The sequence below is a fragment of the Convolutriloba macropyga genome, chromosome 7 (genome assembly GCF_964194025.1).
Source record: "Convolutriloba macropyga chromosome 7, txConMacr16.3, whole genome shotgun sequence".
In the NCBI taxonomy this organism is placed as follows: Eukaryota; Metazoa; Xenacoelomorpha; order Acoela; family Convolutidae; genus Convolutriloba; species Convolutriloba macropyga.
Genome location: NC_134474.1, coordinates 30,461,309 through 30,479,946, shown reverse-complemented (window position 1 = coordinate 30,479,946; position 18,638 = coordinate 30,461,309). Strand labels below are relative to the sequence as shown.

The following is an 18,638-nucleotide window of genomic DNA, read 5'->3' as shown; positions in this document are numbered from 1 at the left end:
ATATCTGGATATAAAAAAGCAGAAAAATTGTACGCGAGGTTTTTTTGCCAAGTTAACCTTAGTGTTTGCAGATTGTCTTCAATTTTTGTTAAATCTACAACAGAGGCGCCGAAAACAAAATTGTTCGTCAGAGGTGAAAAAGAAGAGTAATGTGCTCATATAGTTTAAAGAACTCCGAAAAAGAAAAATTATATTTCGTACACAAATAGGATCTTTTTGATCCAAATTTCTATAGCATTTGAATTTTTCCAGGTGATTGTTTCTAACCTTCTGAACCCCCGGTTTCTTGAAATATACAAATAAAGGAAACAATAGTTAAGAAATAGTGGCTACAGCGAGACAAATTTCAAAATCCGGTTTTTTAATATGGGTTTTTCATCAGTGCTCATGAGTGAGGTCAGCACGGCCTTTGCCTTTAAAGTGTCATGGAGTGTAGTTTTACACAACAAGGAGTGGCAATTTGATGCCTAAAATCTCTTCCAGTAAGGGGATAGAGATTGATTTTTTCTCTTCTGGTTGATATGTGTTTGTTGAATGTTGTCTAACTCCGCAACTACACGCTTTAGGATGCAAAAAATTATTGCGGTTGAGCTGTGTGGCGAGAACGTAGTTCTCTTGCTCTCGGTCAGGAGTCTGTGCTCCAGTTTTGCTGAATTGATACCTTGAGATTGTGGAATAATAGGTTAGCTCAGAGACCTTATATTTATTGATATATTTCTTTCTTTTTGAGTTGCCGCGACCAGAAATAAAAAGATATAAAATTAATACCTATCTCTTTGAAACCGTTAGTTACGGAAATAGCAAAAATTGATAATAAATTGTTGCTACCGTCAGTTTTAAGAACATGATCAACAGCTTTCAGGTTCTATATTTTTGTTTTAAGAATCACATTGTTTTGTTGTCAAACATCTGTCTAAAAATGAATTGTTTTTGATTAATTGGTCTTGAACGTAGTTCATAGCAATTATTGTAAACGTGTGTGTCTTTTTACGACTCGAAGAGGAGTATTGATATTCTTCAGGTTTTTAACGACTCGAAGAGGAGTATTGATATTCTACAGGTTTTTTTAAGCAGAAAGCAAGTTTGTTCGTGACTTGAATTTTGACTTCTTTCTATTCGAGCTTTTACCTCCGTTTTTCATTGTTGACTTCTGTTTTCGAACATTGGACTTTAACAATAGCTTAGTTTGTAATGTATAGCAATTGGTAACAGTCTGTAAGTCATGGTGAAGAGGTCAATTTGAGAAAATTTGATCCCATTTAACTACCTACCGCCCCCCCCAAAAAAAACTACCCCCCCCCACGTACCTAACCCCCCCAACCCCCCTCCATATCTATCTACCCCACCCGCAACGTACCTACCCCCACCACCACCTACCTGCCCCCACCTACCAACCCATCCCCCCCCCACCAGCACCTACCTACACCCCTCAACTGAAAAAATTTAAAACGCTTTTTATGTTATATTGGCCTACTATTTTCGTTATTTATAGTGTTTTTTTTTCGATTTTCTGATTTTGTCCAAGTTAGGATAGAGATTATTTTGCACGACGTCTCGAGGCTATGTTTTTTTTAGCAGAAAGCAAGTTTGTTCATGACTTGAGTTTTGACTTCTTTCTGTTCAAGCATTTACCTCCGTTTTTGATTGTTGACTTCTGTTTTCGAACAGTGGACTTTAACAGTAGCTTCGTTTGCAATGTATAGTAATTAGGAACTGATGGTAATGTTCAAGGTGAAGCGGTCATTTTGAGATTTGTTCCTATATAAGTCACCCCTATTTATCTAAACTACAATCCCCCCACCACATATCTACCCCCACCCCCCCCCCCAAATCCTACCTATCCCCCCCAACACCTACCTATCCCTCACCGCCCCCGCACCCCCCAATTTACCCCCCATCTACCCCTATCCCCTCCCTTCACCTAGCTACCCCCACCTACACCCAACTACCCCAGCACTACTCACCACCCCAACCTATCTACCCACCTACCTACCCCCCTCCCTCAAAAACCTACCTACCCACCCACCCCCACCCCCCGCCTCAACTTACCCCCTACCCCCCAAACTACCCCCCACCTACCCCCACCCCCCAACTACCCCAGCACTACCCACCTTCCCAACCTATCTACCCACCCATTGTCTGATTTGGGTAAGGTTAGGTTAGAGATTATAATGCATGACGATTCGAGTCGTTTCCGGTATTCTACCAGCAGTTTTTTTTAGCAGAAAGCCAGATTGTTCATGACTTGAATTTTGACTTCTTTCTATTCGAGCTTTTACCTCCGTTTTTGATTGTTGACTTCTGTTTTCGAACATTGGATTTTAACAGTAGCTTAGTTTGTAATGTATAGCAATTGGTAACAGTCTGTAATTCAAGGCCAAGAGATGACTTTGAGAAAATTTGATCCCATTTAGCTACCTACCCCCCAAAAAAACTACCCCCACGTACCTAACTCCCCTCCCCCCCAACGCCCAACGTACCTTCCCCCAACCCCAACGTACCTACACCCCCATCACCACCTACCTACCCCCATCTACCAATCCCCCCCCCACCAGCAGCTACCCACACCCCTGAACTGATGAAAAAATTTTTAACGCATTTTATGTTATATTGGTCTACTATTTTCTTTATTTCTAGTGTTTTTTTCGATATTCTGATTTTGTCCAAGTTAGGGTAGAAATTTTTTTGCACGACAATTCGAGTTGTTTCCGGTATTCTACCGGCTACGTTTTTTATGCAAAATTTTCGCTTTAAAATTTTGTCTTTTCGAGTGACTTTGACGCCCTTGACTTTTTGAATTTCGCGTGATCTAAAATTTTCTCTCAATCACGATTTTAAGCAGCTGAACTCAATTGGCGGCAATTTAATACTAAAAATCAAATGAAAAGTGCGCCGAAACTCTTGTCATTTCTTACTTTAAATCTTAGATAGTGTAATGTGGTTATTTGAAGCCCACTTTAGAACTTCTTATTCTCATTTAGGATCCCCCGACTGAAGCAGCTGCAATTGATTAGAGCTCCCACAAGTCGTTCAAGAGCAATTCTTCCGACGTTTAGTCGGTTATGTTTGATATTGACTCCTCTGCTTATTTTTTTGAGATGATTTTTGGCAAGCTCTTAGCTTTATTGTATAAAAATTTCTGCTTGCTTTTCTTGAAAAAGGTTTTTTGTTTTTAATATGTTTTTTTAAATTCCTTAACTAGTGACTAATGATGTTTTTTTCAATGAACCTCTATTTTTACTGTTTGCTTCATATTCATCATGAAACAAATATATTTCTAATTAGTTCACATTTTGAAAAATAATTTTGTTTCTATTCCGTTTGATAATTAGATATCTCTTCAACAATATAATACAAGGAATGATTTAGTGTTTACTTTTGGAAATATCTGTATACGACAACCATTCCGAGAATTTTTTTGCCAAATGATCGTTATTTTGTCAACACTTAACCGAAAATTAACAATGCTTTTCAGCCAATTTCGGATTGCCATTGGTGTCCATTTTAACTGTTATCTTTTGAAATTAAACTAATTTTTCTTTTTTTTTCTGTGCCTTTCATCTTGTTTTTAATTTTTTCAGTTTTTGAAAACATTCAAGTTTTTTAACCATCTCGTGACATGGCTGTTGAACACAAGTTGTTTTAATTTTTATTGCAAATTATGCTATTTACATGTAGCTCATTGGAACCTGAAATATTAGTTAGAAATTAACCTTTTGTTAAATATACGCGGTCAAATATACGGCCTATTTCATACTAGCTACAATTTTGGTTACAGTCCTCTGGTTAGAATTTTCAACTGGTAGCAGTGGTGCTGGTAATGGCAGCAGTTTCACTTTCCAATTTTTTGTTGCTTTAATTGCTATCAAGTTGTTTTAATTGTTATTTTGTATGTCTAATTTTCAAACTGTTGATTTTTTGCAGTTTTTCGAACATTTTATAAATTATTTTGATATTGTGAATGAATTCAAACAAGTTTACAAGTATTTGCTCAGTTTTCAAATCAAATTTTTTCCTTTTCTGTGTGATGCACGAGAATTACAAAAATTACGCCACTTCTGTCTTTGAAGGCTAACAGTTTGTTTTGAATAATTATGTTATTGCCAGCTATTAAATCAGAGAAAACATGGGGGCCTAGCTTACTCTTTTAAATGAAAAACAGAGTTGTATCGGCTCATCTTTTGTCCTTTTTCCTTGATTAATCTTGCAAATATTATTGCACTTTGCAGGAGATTTTTTGTTATTGATTTATAATTTTATGCTACAAAAGTTTGCCTTGAGCTTTGATGTATATATTTTTACCATAGAAGGAAAATCAATTAATTTATACAGGTATTCATTTCCATATTATAGGAGACAATCCTTTAGGTTATAAAGCTATTTGGTTAATATCTAAACAATGTCCATCGTTTGTTTTTAGGAGAACAAGATTAAACACCAGGATGAGTGTATTGAACACTTTAACTGCAGCATTGGGGAGCTCAGGGCTGTGATTCCACAACTGATAAAAGCACAGTTATGTGAATCTCACTCCGAAATGCTTAGAGATGTTAGTTGTCTTTAATATATTCGTTCTTTTGTTTATTTTGATCATTAATGCTGTCCATCGGGTTTTCCGCCCAGAGACTTTTTATTATGATACAATATTGCTTCATTCGAGACGAGTCCGTGCAAAGAGACTACTACCCGGGCTTATGAACCAGAGTTTCAGTACTGAACCTCCATATTTCAATATTAACTTATAAATTCAGTACTGAAGCAGTATATTTACATCAAAAACGTTGGTCATTATACCCAGAAAAACCTATTCAGACTGTTCAGATTGACTCCTGTGTAAAATCAGTCTCGCGAAATTTTTACCGTTTAACAGCGACACTCATCGCAGTAAACTGGATACTGGATACTGCATACTGCATACGAGGGGAAGGGGTGCGTTTGAGGTCTGTTGGAGGTGCGCCATGGTTCGGTTTCGGGTGCATGCGTGGTGCGTGCTGTGTGCTTTTGGATACTTGTTAATAGCCGCCCTCATCTTCTCAGCCGGCTATTATTGCGCTCGTATTTTTTTTTACTTCGTCAAACTTTTTTTCGCTTTACCATTTTGCCGCTTTTTCGACATTTTGCGTGAAATCTTTTTGACTTCTCTAGGCTAGTTTCTCTCTTCTCTCATTCTGCTAAAAGTGAATTTGAACATCAGTTGCTAAGCAAAGCAATTCAAAATGAACAGAGTCGGTATAAAAAATTGAAGTCAGAAATAGAAACCGGGATAAACCCATAAAGCCCAATTTTAGATGCCCGCTATTTGAACGTCGTTCCTATAAGTCTTAGTTACCACCTCTAATGCTTTTTGGTGTTGATAGTAGCCCCTGTAGCCTCTCTCTAAGAAACAGAAGTATATGTTCAACTACGAAATGCCATCAAAATACATCGGACTTAAAAAATATTTTTGTACAAAAATCTTTTTTTTTCAATATATTCTATTCGTTCAATCCCAATCATGCTTATTGGAATCAACGGCGGCTATTTTCCGGCAATCTGCCGGGTATGCTTGTACAACCAGGCAGGTAAATTCTCGCCCTTCGGGTGCACTTCGGGTCACTTAGCAGGTGCTTTGACAACGCTTTGAATTCGCCAGTAGTGTGGTGTAGTATGTAGGATTGTGTGAGCATGCCTGTAATGTGATATAGTTTGGTTTGAAATTGCTTGTTGCGTGATGTAGTATGACATGAATTTACCTGTGTTGTGACGTAGTTTGTTGCAAATGTGACTGCGGTGTGATATAGTATGGCGTGAGTTTGCATGTGGTGTGATGTAGTTTGGTTTGAAAATGCCTGTGATCTGTTGTAGTATGGTGCAAACATGCTTGTGGTGTGTTCCAGTACGTTGTGAATATGCTTGGAAAGTGATGCCAATTTAGTGCTGATACATGTTAAAAACAGAATGTTAAATAGGTTGACAATAATTATACAATATGGTTAATTATTGCATGATAATAGTAATGGACAGGTCAAAATCCGGTTAAAATCAGAAGTACAATTTTACTCTGAAAAAAGACTTTTAATCTAAACTCCTCTTCTTTGTTTTTAAATTTATTTATTTTTTTCAACAAACCAGTGAAATGAAACTTGAAAAGAAACTTGAAATCTTGATAAGAAGCATGATAAAACTTGAAAAATTATGGTTTCTTCGTAAGATTCTTAGCAAGATCATGTCAAGATATGAACAAACTTGTAAATTCTTTGCAAGAAATTCATGAAATAAGATTTTATTAAGAACAAAAAAGATTGCCATGACCATAGCAAGAATTTGCAGGCAAAAATAAGATTAAACAAGAAGTAACAACAATAGGCAAGGAGTGTCAGAAAAATTGTCTCCAGTGAAATCAACGACTGACTTTGGAAGTTTTTCCAGTAAATTCTTGTTTTTCCTTCCTCCATTTTCATTCCCGGCTTGGGACGCACACTGTTGGGGTTCCAAATATGATTTATAAAAATAATGATAGGGCACGGTACAAAATTTGCGCACACAGGGTTCCAAAAAACATTTACATTGAACAGATAAAAAAAAAGTTATGTCGGAAAATTATCTCAATTTCGGAAGTTGTCTCCAAAATTCGACTTTGAGACTTTTCCAGTTTAATATCTGTGTTTCGTCTTCTTCTGTTTTCGTTCCTGGCTTGTACCGGCATTGGAGGTGTTACGAATATGACTTAAAGGAATAATGATAGGGCAAGATACAAAATTTGCCCGCAAAGAGTTCCAAAAAAATTTTATATTGGACAGATAAGGCTATATCTTAATTTCGGAAGTCAAAAACGAGTTGCCCAAAACAGTGGATTCAAATAGCCTCTCGGGTTCCACTGAAAGCTAAATAGCTCAATTTGTTTGTAATATTAACGCCCAAATTTAGTAAGTCATCAGAATTGCTGGAAAAGTCGGCCGAGGTTAGTTTTTTCAGAGTTTAAGAGCAAATTAGGTTTTTGGATAGTCCAATACGTAAAAGAACTTTTTTGCCAAAGCTGCTTCTTTTTTGTCAAAGCCAATTGATTGAGAAAAAGGCCTAAGAACAATCAATTTCGAGATGTAGCTGTACAGAAAAAAGCTAAATTCGAAAATGGCATCCTAAATTTTGTTTTTCTCTGAAAGTGAAATTGCTCAAATTCAAGTGCGACAGCTACTGAAAAAAGTTCCTTTAAGTAATTCAGCTCATCACTAACTGAGGACATCAGAATTTTGAAAAATGTTATCAAGATTGGTCAAGATTTTGTCAAGAGCTGTCCAGAATTTTTCTTTTAATTTTTTCTATCTGTTGTTTGAACCCCTATTTGTTTTTTAGTAGTTTTCCATCCTTCTTTGGGTGTAAATAGAATATCCCTATATTCATTTTTGTCACAAAGACTTCCAGTTTTTTTAAAAAAAATGCAAAAATTATTCTTTCAAGCAAATGAGCCAAGAGAACCCGATGTACGACGATGTATTAGACGTGGCAAGATGGATTGAGTGCTCGAAGCGCGATCTTGATAAAGCCCATTTGGAAGCTGTAAAAGTACCGAGGTTGCAGAACTCACTCCTGCAATCCGAAGGTAGAGCCAGGGAGCTCATCGCAGAAATATCCAAACTGAACTCTCAGGTCAGTCTTAAGAATATTGCCCGGGGTGAGGTGGTCGAAATATGATTAGACAATTTTTTGTCCGGGGGTACCGCCTCCCAGACGATAAATTCACGGTCTGGACCAAACTTTTTGGTCGCACTATTTCAACTCATGGTCTGGCATCAACGAACCATGTCGCAAAAAGTCTGATATGTACGCCTTAATTCGAATCTTAATCGGACAAACCGAATCATAGTCCCACAAAATCTTCCTAAATCACCCTTTTTCGGTTCATAATATCGAGAAAAATCAAATCATAGTATGATTAATTCCCTCTCATAGTTTTATAATTTTGATAAACGGGCTTAACTTCGCATTAACTCGAATCATGGGCAAAGTCTGGATCGTCTGACCATGGCCAATTTTCGTCTGGATCACCCGGTTCATACTTCCACCACCTCACCCCGGGTGATAGTTGATATCTTGAGAAAGAACACAATTAATTGCATAGGTAGTGTTGATGGGCCTGCCCTACTTTTCAGTCGCTCTTTGTTCACTTGCGTATCATGTATTCCGAAGTGTAATCTTTGAAACGCATCTAGAATAAAATGTTACACGAAGTTATTTTTGTCCCATGTTTAGATGTGTGCCCTTTTATTCCTGGTCGGGGTTGAAGGAATTGTAGCTAGCGGTAGAACTTTGGAAAAAGGATACCTCAGGAGTAAAAGTTACGCAGGAGTGATTAAACATTATTTCGTGTGAAAGGGCACCTGACCCGTGCAGGGTCACAGCGAAGGGACAACCAATGGTATTTTTTTGTCCCTGGATTACGTTTTCAAGCGCTAGATAATACGCAGACCTCTTGTGATAGACAGCGTATTTTGAACAATTTTGAGTGCACCTCTCTTCTCTCAAAATAGCCCATCTGATACGGTAAAATGCATATATATATATATATATATATATATATATAAATTGCTGGTAATATCAGAGTGGTTCGCAAAATCTCAGAAAATTTTGATGGGCACGATTTCTCAACGTCCAATTTTTTTGTAAAATTTAATATCAAATGACTACGACACATTGGTAAGGAGCCCAAATCTGTAGAAAATTTTTAGTTTTGGATTGTCCATGCAGCTCATTTTTGTCTTGCACGTGGACCAGATTTCACTCTTATCTGTGTTCAATTCTTTGGAACAGGCAATGTATTACCAAAGCGTTATATGCACGTCATATTCTTCTACACTATAGAACAGTCTATAACATCTCATATAACTCGGATAACTTTTTTATAAGTTTGCTGGCATTACCGAATTTGTGTGTTCTGTTTTTGTATGAGTTCTGTGAGTTATAAGTTGACCAGTCATTCACCCCAATCAGTGTCTAGTTAATTACAAATAATGAAATGAAAATCATTGAATCATGATAGGCACCAGGATATATTAAGGCAAATCGAAGACAGAAAAAAATTTATTCACTCAATTGGGAAAAATTTTATTTAATTTAAGAAGCTAGCTTCACACTTGTATGACACATGGAAAATATTCAAAAATCTGCCTCTCTTTAATATAAGATGAAAGCAATCATAGATCAATTGCAAGGCAAGATAATTTTCTTAGTGACTACTCTAACTTTTGTGCTTCAGAACACGTTTCAGAACAATATTTTGATTCTTTTCTTCGTTCTTCGTTTTTTCTTTTAGTCAAAAAATATTATAATTATATGAAAAATCCAAATGAATTGTTACCTTAAAAATGCAGAATGAAGAAACCTGTGTAAGTAGTTCTGAAAAATTTTGCTCTTCAAACAAACATAATTTTTTGTTCTTTTAATAAATTTTGTGAATTTAAGAAGACATTCATTTAGTTTTTGTTTCGCAAACACTCTTCACTAATTTATTATTGACATGAAAAGAAAATATTTTTTAAGTCTATCAGAAACTGATGTCTGACATAATTATATGTTGCTCATTTCTTGAGAATATTAGACATCTGCTTTGACTGGATTTTGTTGCTGATGATGTTGAGAAAAGTAACCGATCTTATTATCGATTGGAGCTTTTTCTCAAATAATTCTGTTGTAGGGTATGTTGGAAAACCATACCAGGAAGAACTTTTTGTTCATTGATTTTTTAACGTTTTTGCTTCGAGAATTCCGGTTAAACATTTGAGGAACTTCGTCAAAACTTCCAATTAAAATTGACTGAGAACCTGCTGACCAAATTGTTGAGCATCTTGTCATAGACCCCAACTGGAAAATTTTAATAAAAAATTTCCTTCTTTTTGAAATAATAGTTTATCACAGAGAGATCGTTGAAGCATACGTACTGTAAACATTTATCGGATCTTTTTTGCATTAAACCTTAAGTCAATAATCACATGAAATTTTACTCATATCTAACTAACTTTTGTCAATTAAACAATTTTTTTGACATACAAACCAGTCAGCACGCATTTTTTTGCTTACAACCCTTCAATATGTCAATAATTGCTCTCAAATTTTGTAGCAATTTTATTAGCTTGTGGTCTTTTTTCGCTTCACCGATTTTTCGTCTGACTCTTTGACTTTTTGTTATCAAAAATGGAAAAAAACAGGTAACTTTCGTAGAGCATTAAGTGTTCTTAGAACGAACCTTACTCCTAACCAGTCCCTATTAATGGGATTCATCAAATCTGTTTTCAGGAAACAATTTCATAGTGTGAAGAGTGGTTCCTAATAATGAACGTTTGACCCCCCAGTCACCTCCACTCAATCACCTACCCCCGTCCCAAGATTTACCCCACCCCAATCACGCCCCCTGTCCATCCTCTGCCAATTGGCGGTTTAGACCCCCCACCTCGTCCACATCTCTTAACCCTAACTCCTCCCCCACTCTTCTCACCACCCCCCCCCCCATTGCAAGCATCTCTGAGCCCCAGCTGGTTACTACCAAAGCCAAACGCTCGCCAGTTGTTTCAGAGTAATTCGCCTGACGCTAGTCTAATATGTTTATATCTGCGATGATGTGAACTGAGATTATCTATTTTGTTTTGATCTTCTTTGCTCTACTTTGTTTTTTAAGATCTCTGAAATGCGTGACTATTTTTTATCATAAATGTTTTGTCCCTCTCTATGTAACCTTTTAAAGTTTTAGCAATTTCATATTAGGTTTTTTTAAACTCCTCCGAAGAATGCTTGCTGTTAAAAAAATTGTAGTAATGAAGCTTGGCGACCAAATTAATTTGAGAAATTGGTTTTATCGCGAAAATTTTTGAAAACATTTTTTCAAAATATTTTCTTAATATTCACCATCAGCTCCAGTAAGCCTTTTCTGTATCTGTTGCTATCTCAACTACATCACATAAGCTTAATTTTCAGCTTGTTGGCAATCCGCAGATCATATTTTTTTACGTTTTGGGATTTCAATATTAGCCAGAAAGTCTAATCAAACTTTTTCACCAAGTTTTACAATTGGGATAACCAGTTTCCATCATATTTAAATTTGCTATATTTGCTTTTGTAAGCGGATAATGTTGTTTTTTCAATTAATCAATCAGCCTTTTTGGCTCTTGCTCGGTTGATTCTATTTTAATTGCTTACTTTTGATAAATCGAAGATAGATTTTAATAAAACCGCAGTTTAATTCGCGTTAGCGCCTTCTAATAAAAAAATTTATCGCTTAGGCTTTAAAGGGACAGGAGCTGAAAAATAGAGGAGCATTTATATTTTGACTAATAAAACCCGTTCCAGGCAGTATAACGTTGAACACTTGACACCCTCCATATGCGTTACTTTCGCTTTGGACATATCAACTTTCGGTCTTTGAATTCAATCTGGGTCCTACTTCAAAGTTGCAATTTAATCTTTCTTATGTTAGTTGAGTGGTCTGACGTATGAGAAAGAACAATTATCTCAGCGCATGCATGAGGCCAATCAGAAACTGAACGAGATCAGTGGCCTTCTGGATCTGTCCAAAGAGAACCAGACTCTAATGCGACTGGATCGGGATGCAATATCAGATGAGTTGTGCGATGTTCGCAATGCTCTTGAGACACAGATGAGGAAGAATGATCTTTTGAGGGAGAGTTTGGGACAAGATATTGCACAGATTAAAGGTACCCGGGATATACTATAGTTTTTAATTTGCTGCAATTTATAATTATCAGTTTTCCTCTTTATATTCATGCCTTGCATTATCAATAAAAATGAGACCAAGCAATTATCAAACGAAATTTTCGGGGGTTAAACTCTAAAAAAAACCCCCATTACCCCCCTAATTTTTTTTAATTGCTCTCAAACGAAGTTTGTAGCAATTATATTAGTCCTGTCGGTCTTTGTATGCGATTTTTCGCTTGACCGATTTTTCGTCTGACGCTTGTCCTCAAAAACGGGATAAACAGGTAGGTAGCGCCCAGCGGGCATTAAGTGCTCTTAGAGCCTTTCAGCTCTGTCTCAGCTCAAACTGTTTTGGAGAATTATACTTATACTAATGGTGTGAAGGGCGGTTCTTAGAGGTTGAAGGTACCCCCACTGTTGACCCCCCCCCCCTATTGAACCCCCCCCCCCCACCCCAGCGTCGCCCCCACCCAAGTGTTGCCCCCAATCAGCCCCCGTTGCACCCCCCCCCCCCCCCCCCTCCCGTGGCTAGCTACAGACGAAAACCGCTTGCTAAAAATGCAAATGTATACAATTTTGCAATTTTTTTTCAAGTTTTTTGAAAATTTTTGACATTTTTTGTTTTTTATCAGCCCTAGGTGTCAAGGAACCTCCTAAAGGGGTATGTTCGTTTTTAGTGGTAATGGAATGGTTTCAACATCTTAACATCACGAATTTTACCAATCTTTTGACAAAACGAGCAATTTTTTCAAATTTCTTGACATTTTTTTCCTTATTCAGGTCTTTCCAGACACAGGGGCCAGAAAACATCCTATGCAGTTTGGTAAAAAGGTCTGGACAGATTTTTAATGGTCACGGAATTGTTTTCCAACTTTTCAATGTCACAAATTTTAGCAATTTTTTGATAAAACTTGCTTTTTTTCAAGTTTTTTAAAAAAAATTTTTGTCGTTTTTTTTATTTTTGCAGCCTTAAGAGCCAAGGAACCTGCTCTAGGGTTTGAAAATAGGTTACTGAAAAATTTCCAGATTAAATGGAATGTCCTGCAAGATTTTAACATGACGATTTTTAGCATAATTTTGATATTTTTTGCCATTTTTTCCCAGTTTTTTAACATTTGTAATCATTATTCAGTTTTTTTGAACCTCAAGGGTCAAAAAAGCCTCCGATAGAGTTTGATAAAAAGTTACTGGAAAAAATTTGTTGGTCATGGTTGGTTAATTTTTAACTTTTTAATATCACAAGTTTTAGCAATTTTTTCTGTAACATTTGCAATTTTTTTAAAAGTTTTTTTGAAATTTTTTGTCAATATTTAGGTTTCTCTAATCTCAAGGGCCACAGAACTTCCTCTAGATTTTGATAATATGTTACTCCATAGCTTATAAATGTAATGGAATGTTGTTCAAGCTTTTAATATCACGAATTTAAGCAATTTTTTAAAAACGTTTGCAGTTTTTGCATGTTTTTGAATTTTTTCCGGCTGCTGCATAGTTTCTAGATCTAATGGGATTGTGATCAATTAATTTTATTACTCCGGTTTTAGTAATATTTGGATAAAATTTAAACTTTTCAAATCTTTGGAATTTTTTTCCAATCGTATGGATCTTTATGAGCCAGTGAATCTATTTCAGGCTTGAAACAGGGATACTGGATAAACTTTTGAGACAGTTAAATGGTTCTTAAGATATTAAGGTCTTGAATTTCAGCAAGATTTTGTTAAAATTTGCAGTTTTTCCAAATTTTTTCAATATTTTTCGTCCTTTTCTGAGTTTAACGACCATTACTGGCCAACAAAACTTTTCAAGTCTCGGAGATGGGTTACTTGGCAGAACTTTCGTGACAAAAAATGGTTTTGATTTTTGTTATTGCGAAGTTCATTTTTTTTTAATTTTGCCTTTTTCAATTAAAGGTTTGAAATTAGGAAGTGTCGAATCCAATCATTGAAGCTATTCCTGTCTCCTCTCTCTTTCGTTTAGGGTTCCTTTCCTTCTCTTTCTCGTTCACGTTTTATCTCTCTCTCTCTCTCTCTCTCTCTCTCTCTCTCTCTCTCTCTCTCTGTTTGTTGATTCCGCACTTCAGCTGCTGTTATATGGCGTAATGTCACCATCTCTGATCCTCATTATCAATGAGTTATAGTTGAAATGTTTTTATCATAAATGATCTAACAGGCACTTTTAGGTAACCATTGTTAATTGCTCTCAAAAGCAATTTGTAGCAAATATAATAATCCTGTTTGTCTTTTATACAATTTTTCGCTTGGCCGATTTTTCGTCTGACTCATTTGTCTTTCGTATTTAGAGACGGGATAAAGAGGTAGCGCCCTGAGGACACTAAACCGTGGCTAGCTGTTGACGAAGCCAACCGCTCGCCGGTCGTTTGAGAGCAATTTGCCCGACATTAGTCGGTTATGTTTATCGTTTTAGACCCCATTTACCCCCCTACTTTTACATCAGTTTAAGGGTAATGGGGGGTAATTTCGACACGGGTTTGTTCCCAGAGAAGAATTCACTTTAATGGATCTTAAATGATTTTAGGTCACGTGTTGACAATGATGAAATGCTGCCATTCTCACCCTGGACCCTGCTGTGGATCCCCATGTGGAAGTGGAGGCGGTAGCAACAGATGCAAAGGACACAAGTGCTCAACGGGACCAAAGTAAACTTACACTTATACAGATTACTTTTAGATACTTTCTTAAGGTTTTTTTTGATTATCAACTTTCCAGAATCGAGGACTTGTCTGAATAGGACATCGGACAAGGCATTAACAGAATTTGAGCGAAATGCTAAGATTTCTGCTCAAAGCTTTTTTTTCTTGAGAGCGGGAAAACATGAGAAATGGGCGGAAATATATAAAGGGTGAGCCGAATGAAAAGTGAAAAAATCTAGAACTCAGCTGAAAGAGCCCAATGGTAAAAGGTTCTGTTCAGATTCCTTGTGTTCTCTGGACCGATCGTGTGGAGTATATATGTGACGCATAGGAAAAAACAGCAGAATGAATAGAAAATTAACGAAGGAAATGAGTGTTAAGGGGGGGGGGGCTTGGAAATGAGCATGATGCGCGGGAACAATATTTTCAAAGCTCAGTAGGATTTTGTGGGATGTGTGTTCAAAACTCTGACAGAAGAACTGATTTAAGTGGAATTCCAATTTCTTGCGTACAATCTTAGTCACACTTGTCCGGAAAAGTCTTATCAGAGACCTGATCTTACAATTGCAAATTGTTTTAATCACACAAGGAAGCAAATTTATCTAAAGGATTTCTCTATTATTCACTCAATCAAATTTCGTTTAAAATAGGCACTCTCTGTTGAGATTTTTTTGGCTAGTCAATTGAATACAATTGTCGAAAAGGCTCCCCAGCTTGCCATTTTAATTTGTTATTTTCTTTGTATTTCTTTGTATTATCGAAATCTAACATAGAAATGATTTGTTAAATTGTAAATTGTTAATTGCCATCAAGTGAAGTTTGCTGACTTTTTGTCTGATGTTTTTTTTTTTTCGTTTGGCCTTTCGTCCTTGAAAATGGGACAAACAATATGATGCTTCTGTGCATAAAACAAAGATTGTCGACAAAATCTTCAAATAAGAGGAGCGGGAGGCACTGAATAGTGGGCGAATAGTTTAGATCTGAATGCAATTGAAAATTTATGGGCAATTGTGAAGCAAGAATTGCAAAAACTGCGAGAAATTTATGAAAAATTGGAAGAAAAATGGTCAAAACCTTGACTCAGACGTCCTTATTTATTTGTCTGAAAACTTCATAAACTGTCTAGTACGTTATTAGAGAACTGATTTGAACTCAAAATGTATTATTTGAAGTTTGTGCAGCTTTTTTTTTAGAAATTTTCTTGGTGTACGTAGCTTTTTTGGTACTAGTGTAGTAGTGATTTGTGAGCAACCTCTGATCAGTTCTCTCAAAATAGTGCTTCTGATCAAGGCATCCGATGTAAAATGGACCTAGGATCCCACCTTCTGCACCAAAATGATATCTGATCAGATTACCATAGACGCAAGTGACATCTGATGAGATGCTACATGACCGAGCATCCAAGACCATCCCGAGACCATACTTGGCATGAGACCACCCAAAACAGTAATGACCTCTGTTTGGATCCTCCAAGAGCTTTGTGACATCTGATCAGATCATACTAGACAAAAGTAACTTTTGCCAGATTAAACATGAACAAAGTGACACATCTCTGATCATAGCATTCATTATCAAATTAACCTCTGGTCTAACCATCCAAGATCGAACTGAACTGCGTAAGACCATCAGAATTCAAGATGACCTCTCTAAGGGCGGTCCTTTATAAAAGGGCGGTCTTGATCTCCGGTCAGACTCTCGGGGGACATGTCTGCCACTACCATTTTCGTGCTACTTGACTGCGTAACTTAGATTATAGAATCTCATCAAAATGTACTCCAAATGCATTTAATCAAAATTGTGTTTTTGGCATGAGACATCGTATAACTATAAATCGGATTTCGGGTTCTATTTTCTTCGGCAAAAAGTTCCAAATTTAGAAGTTGAGAAAAGTCTTGAAACGTTAGGATTTTTTAGCAAATTGAGTCAAGTAATGTGCAACATGGATGATCTAGTGGCCAAGCTGATACAGGAGAATGAAAATCAAGGATGCCTGCGAGCAGAACTGGAAAAGACTTCTCAGTGTGTTGACGTTAGGAGTTTTAAGATCTCGTGTTGAAAAAGTGTTCACTAATTTAATCAAACAACTATTCAAAATCTTGATTTTACAGCATGATAACAATCATAGGCACTCTAGGAGTGTAAATCTTTATTGCTCAACAGTTGAATTTTTGGTATCCCATCTTTAGATTTTATGAACAAAGGTTCAGGGTAAATCAGCATAAAAATTATACGTCTATCACCAAGTCTCAAGCTAAAACAACTTTATCACGAACAATTTCAGTTTGAAACCAACATAAGAAAGCGGAAATCAATGACAGTGAAAGAGAAGTGTACGATTAGCATTAAAGAATTAAGTTTCATTGTTTGAAGAGTGACTGCTACAGCAGCATGTTCTGTTGAAACACTTTAGTTCAAAAATTTTGAAGACAAATTATTCCAAAAATTATTCGAAAAAGATACAAATTCTGATGTTTTAGGACTTGAAGCGTGAAATAATTCAAGAGAAACAGTTTTCAGCTGCCAAGTGTCAACAGATGACCACACTTAGCATGAAGATAGCGGTTAGTCCGCTTTTTATATCTGTTTGATTGTTATATTATCAAACTCGGAAACTAGCTTTCTCTATTACCACGATTCTCTATTTTTCTTGTCTAAATCTTTTTCTCGGTGCTAGCTAAACCGTACTAAAATTCCAAAAAAATTCAGAGATGGATATGCTCCCATGGTAAAATACACTAATTAACACACTAGCTGAAAGCCAACGGTGATGCCGCAAATCTTGCCAGAATCTTGCGATGTAAGATCGTCTCGAAATTACCTTGCATTTTAAGACATCAATTACTCGGGCATTCAATTGTTGAAAGATTCTTGTTCTTTGTTCAAATTATTCCATTACGTATCAAACAACTTTGAGGCGCTCACGAAAGCTCGCATTTGTCGCCGTTTTCGGAAATACATCTGAACAATTTGTTTACCAAACAGCAATGAAAGAGAGCCTAATTGGTAGATAATTGCTTAAAATTTCCTCGGATTACAATTGCTATTGATTGCTGAATACATATTAACTCCTTCCTGCTCATAGAAAAATACTAAATATCACATCTGAAGGTTTTTGAAAAAAGGTCATAACGACGAATAAATCGACATTTTGGGCTCATGTCAGTTCAAGTCATTAGTCAAGTCATTTGTTAATACATATACATGTCAGTATTAACAAGTCATTGGGCATTAATTTTTTTACATCTAGCACACACTTTATATTGATCTCGTAAAATTTTTCACGACATCTGCATATATTTTTTTTACAATTTTTATATATTTTTTCATACAAATTTTTGCAAAAAAAGGTCTTTATTTGCAAAGATTGCTCTAAAATTGCTCTAAGGTTTCTTTTATTGCTCTGGAAAAAAGTTTGATGCTTTTAATGTAAATCTTTGTGTCTTTTCTAAGCAAAATTTTTGTTTGACTGTTTTCTTTTATGACGATATATTGATTTGTCCCGTTTGAATCGCTTTTAAACGCTTGACTTCTCGATTTCTGTGAGCAATTTGAATAGCGCTCATTAAATAATTAGAACTGATGTTAGAATAAAACCAAACTTGAGCGAAATGCGGACTTGGCCCATGTAGCGTCGTAGTTAATGTCCCTCAATCTCATCCGCGAGTACGGGGTTTGGAACCCCCCGTTTTTAGAAGTTTTTGCACCATAGAAGTTTCTCCAGTTTTGCCAGTCGTTGGAGAGCAATTTGTCTGATGTTATTTTATTAAGGTTTTGGAATTCAGATCTGGACTATTGCAGAATTCAGTCGAGAAATTAGGTCTAAAAATTGCATTTTTTCCTCTTAGTTTTGAAAATGTCCAGATATTCTAATTAATTTAGTTTTTTCTTTGGATATCTACTAAGCAAGTGTCATCCATATGATTGTACACCAAAACACGTGGTCAATGTCGGAATTCAGTTTTATCTGGTTTTCGGCAACGTTTTTACGCACGCTTTTCACTTGAAATTGATTTTAAGCTGAGTTGTTCATCAAATTGAATTTTTTGAATTGAATAAAGCGTGGCAGACAGTAGTAGAACAAAGCAGCCTAACCATTTCTTATTTGTAATTGGATAAAACGAGAATGAAATCGAAAAGTACAAATTTTCCCGCATTGTGCTGTAAGTAACACAAAGCACAAATTGTGCTGTAAGTAACTTTTTAATACTATAGTGTATCGTTCATGAGGATTTTTGACATCTCAAATATATCTTAATTATTTTGAGCAAATTTTTAAATGCACTTGCTGTGACAAATTATTGGTTCTTAT

The 18,638-nt window shown here is 36.1% G+C and overlaps 1 protein-coding gene across 1 annotated transcript in view; it reads left to right on the top strand.

Annotated features, from left to right (window-relative positions):
* Positions 1-18,638, top strand: part of LOC142342772 (uncharacterized) — an 80,497-nt gene that overhangs the window by 34,917 nt on the left and 26,942 nt on the right. The window contains exons 13-18 of the mRNA XM_075394326.1: positions 4,421-4,549; positions 7,438-7,626; positions 11,444-11,681; positions 14,215-14,335; positions 16,244-16,358; positions 16,807-16,890. Of these exons, the coding sequence (XP_075250441.1) occupies positions 4,421-4,549; positions 7,438-7,626; positions 11,444-11,681; positions 14,215-14,335; positions 16,244-16,358; positions 16,807-16,890 (876 nt within the window). The remainder of the gene's footprint in view (positions 1-4,420; positions 4,550-7,437; positions 7,627-11,443; positions 11,682-14,214; positions 14,336-16,243; positions 16,359-16,806; positions 16,891-18,638) is intronic.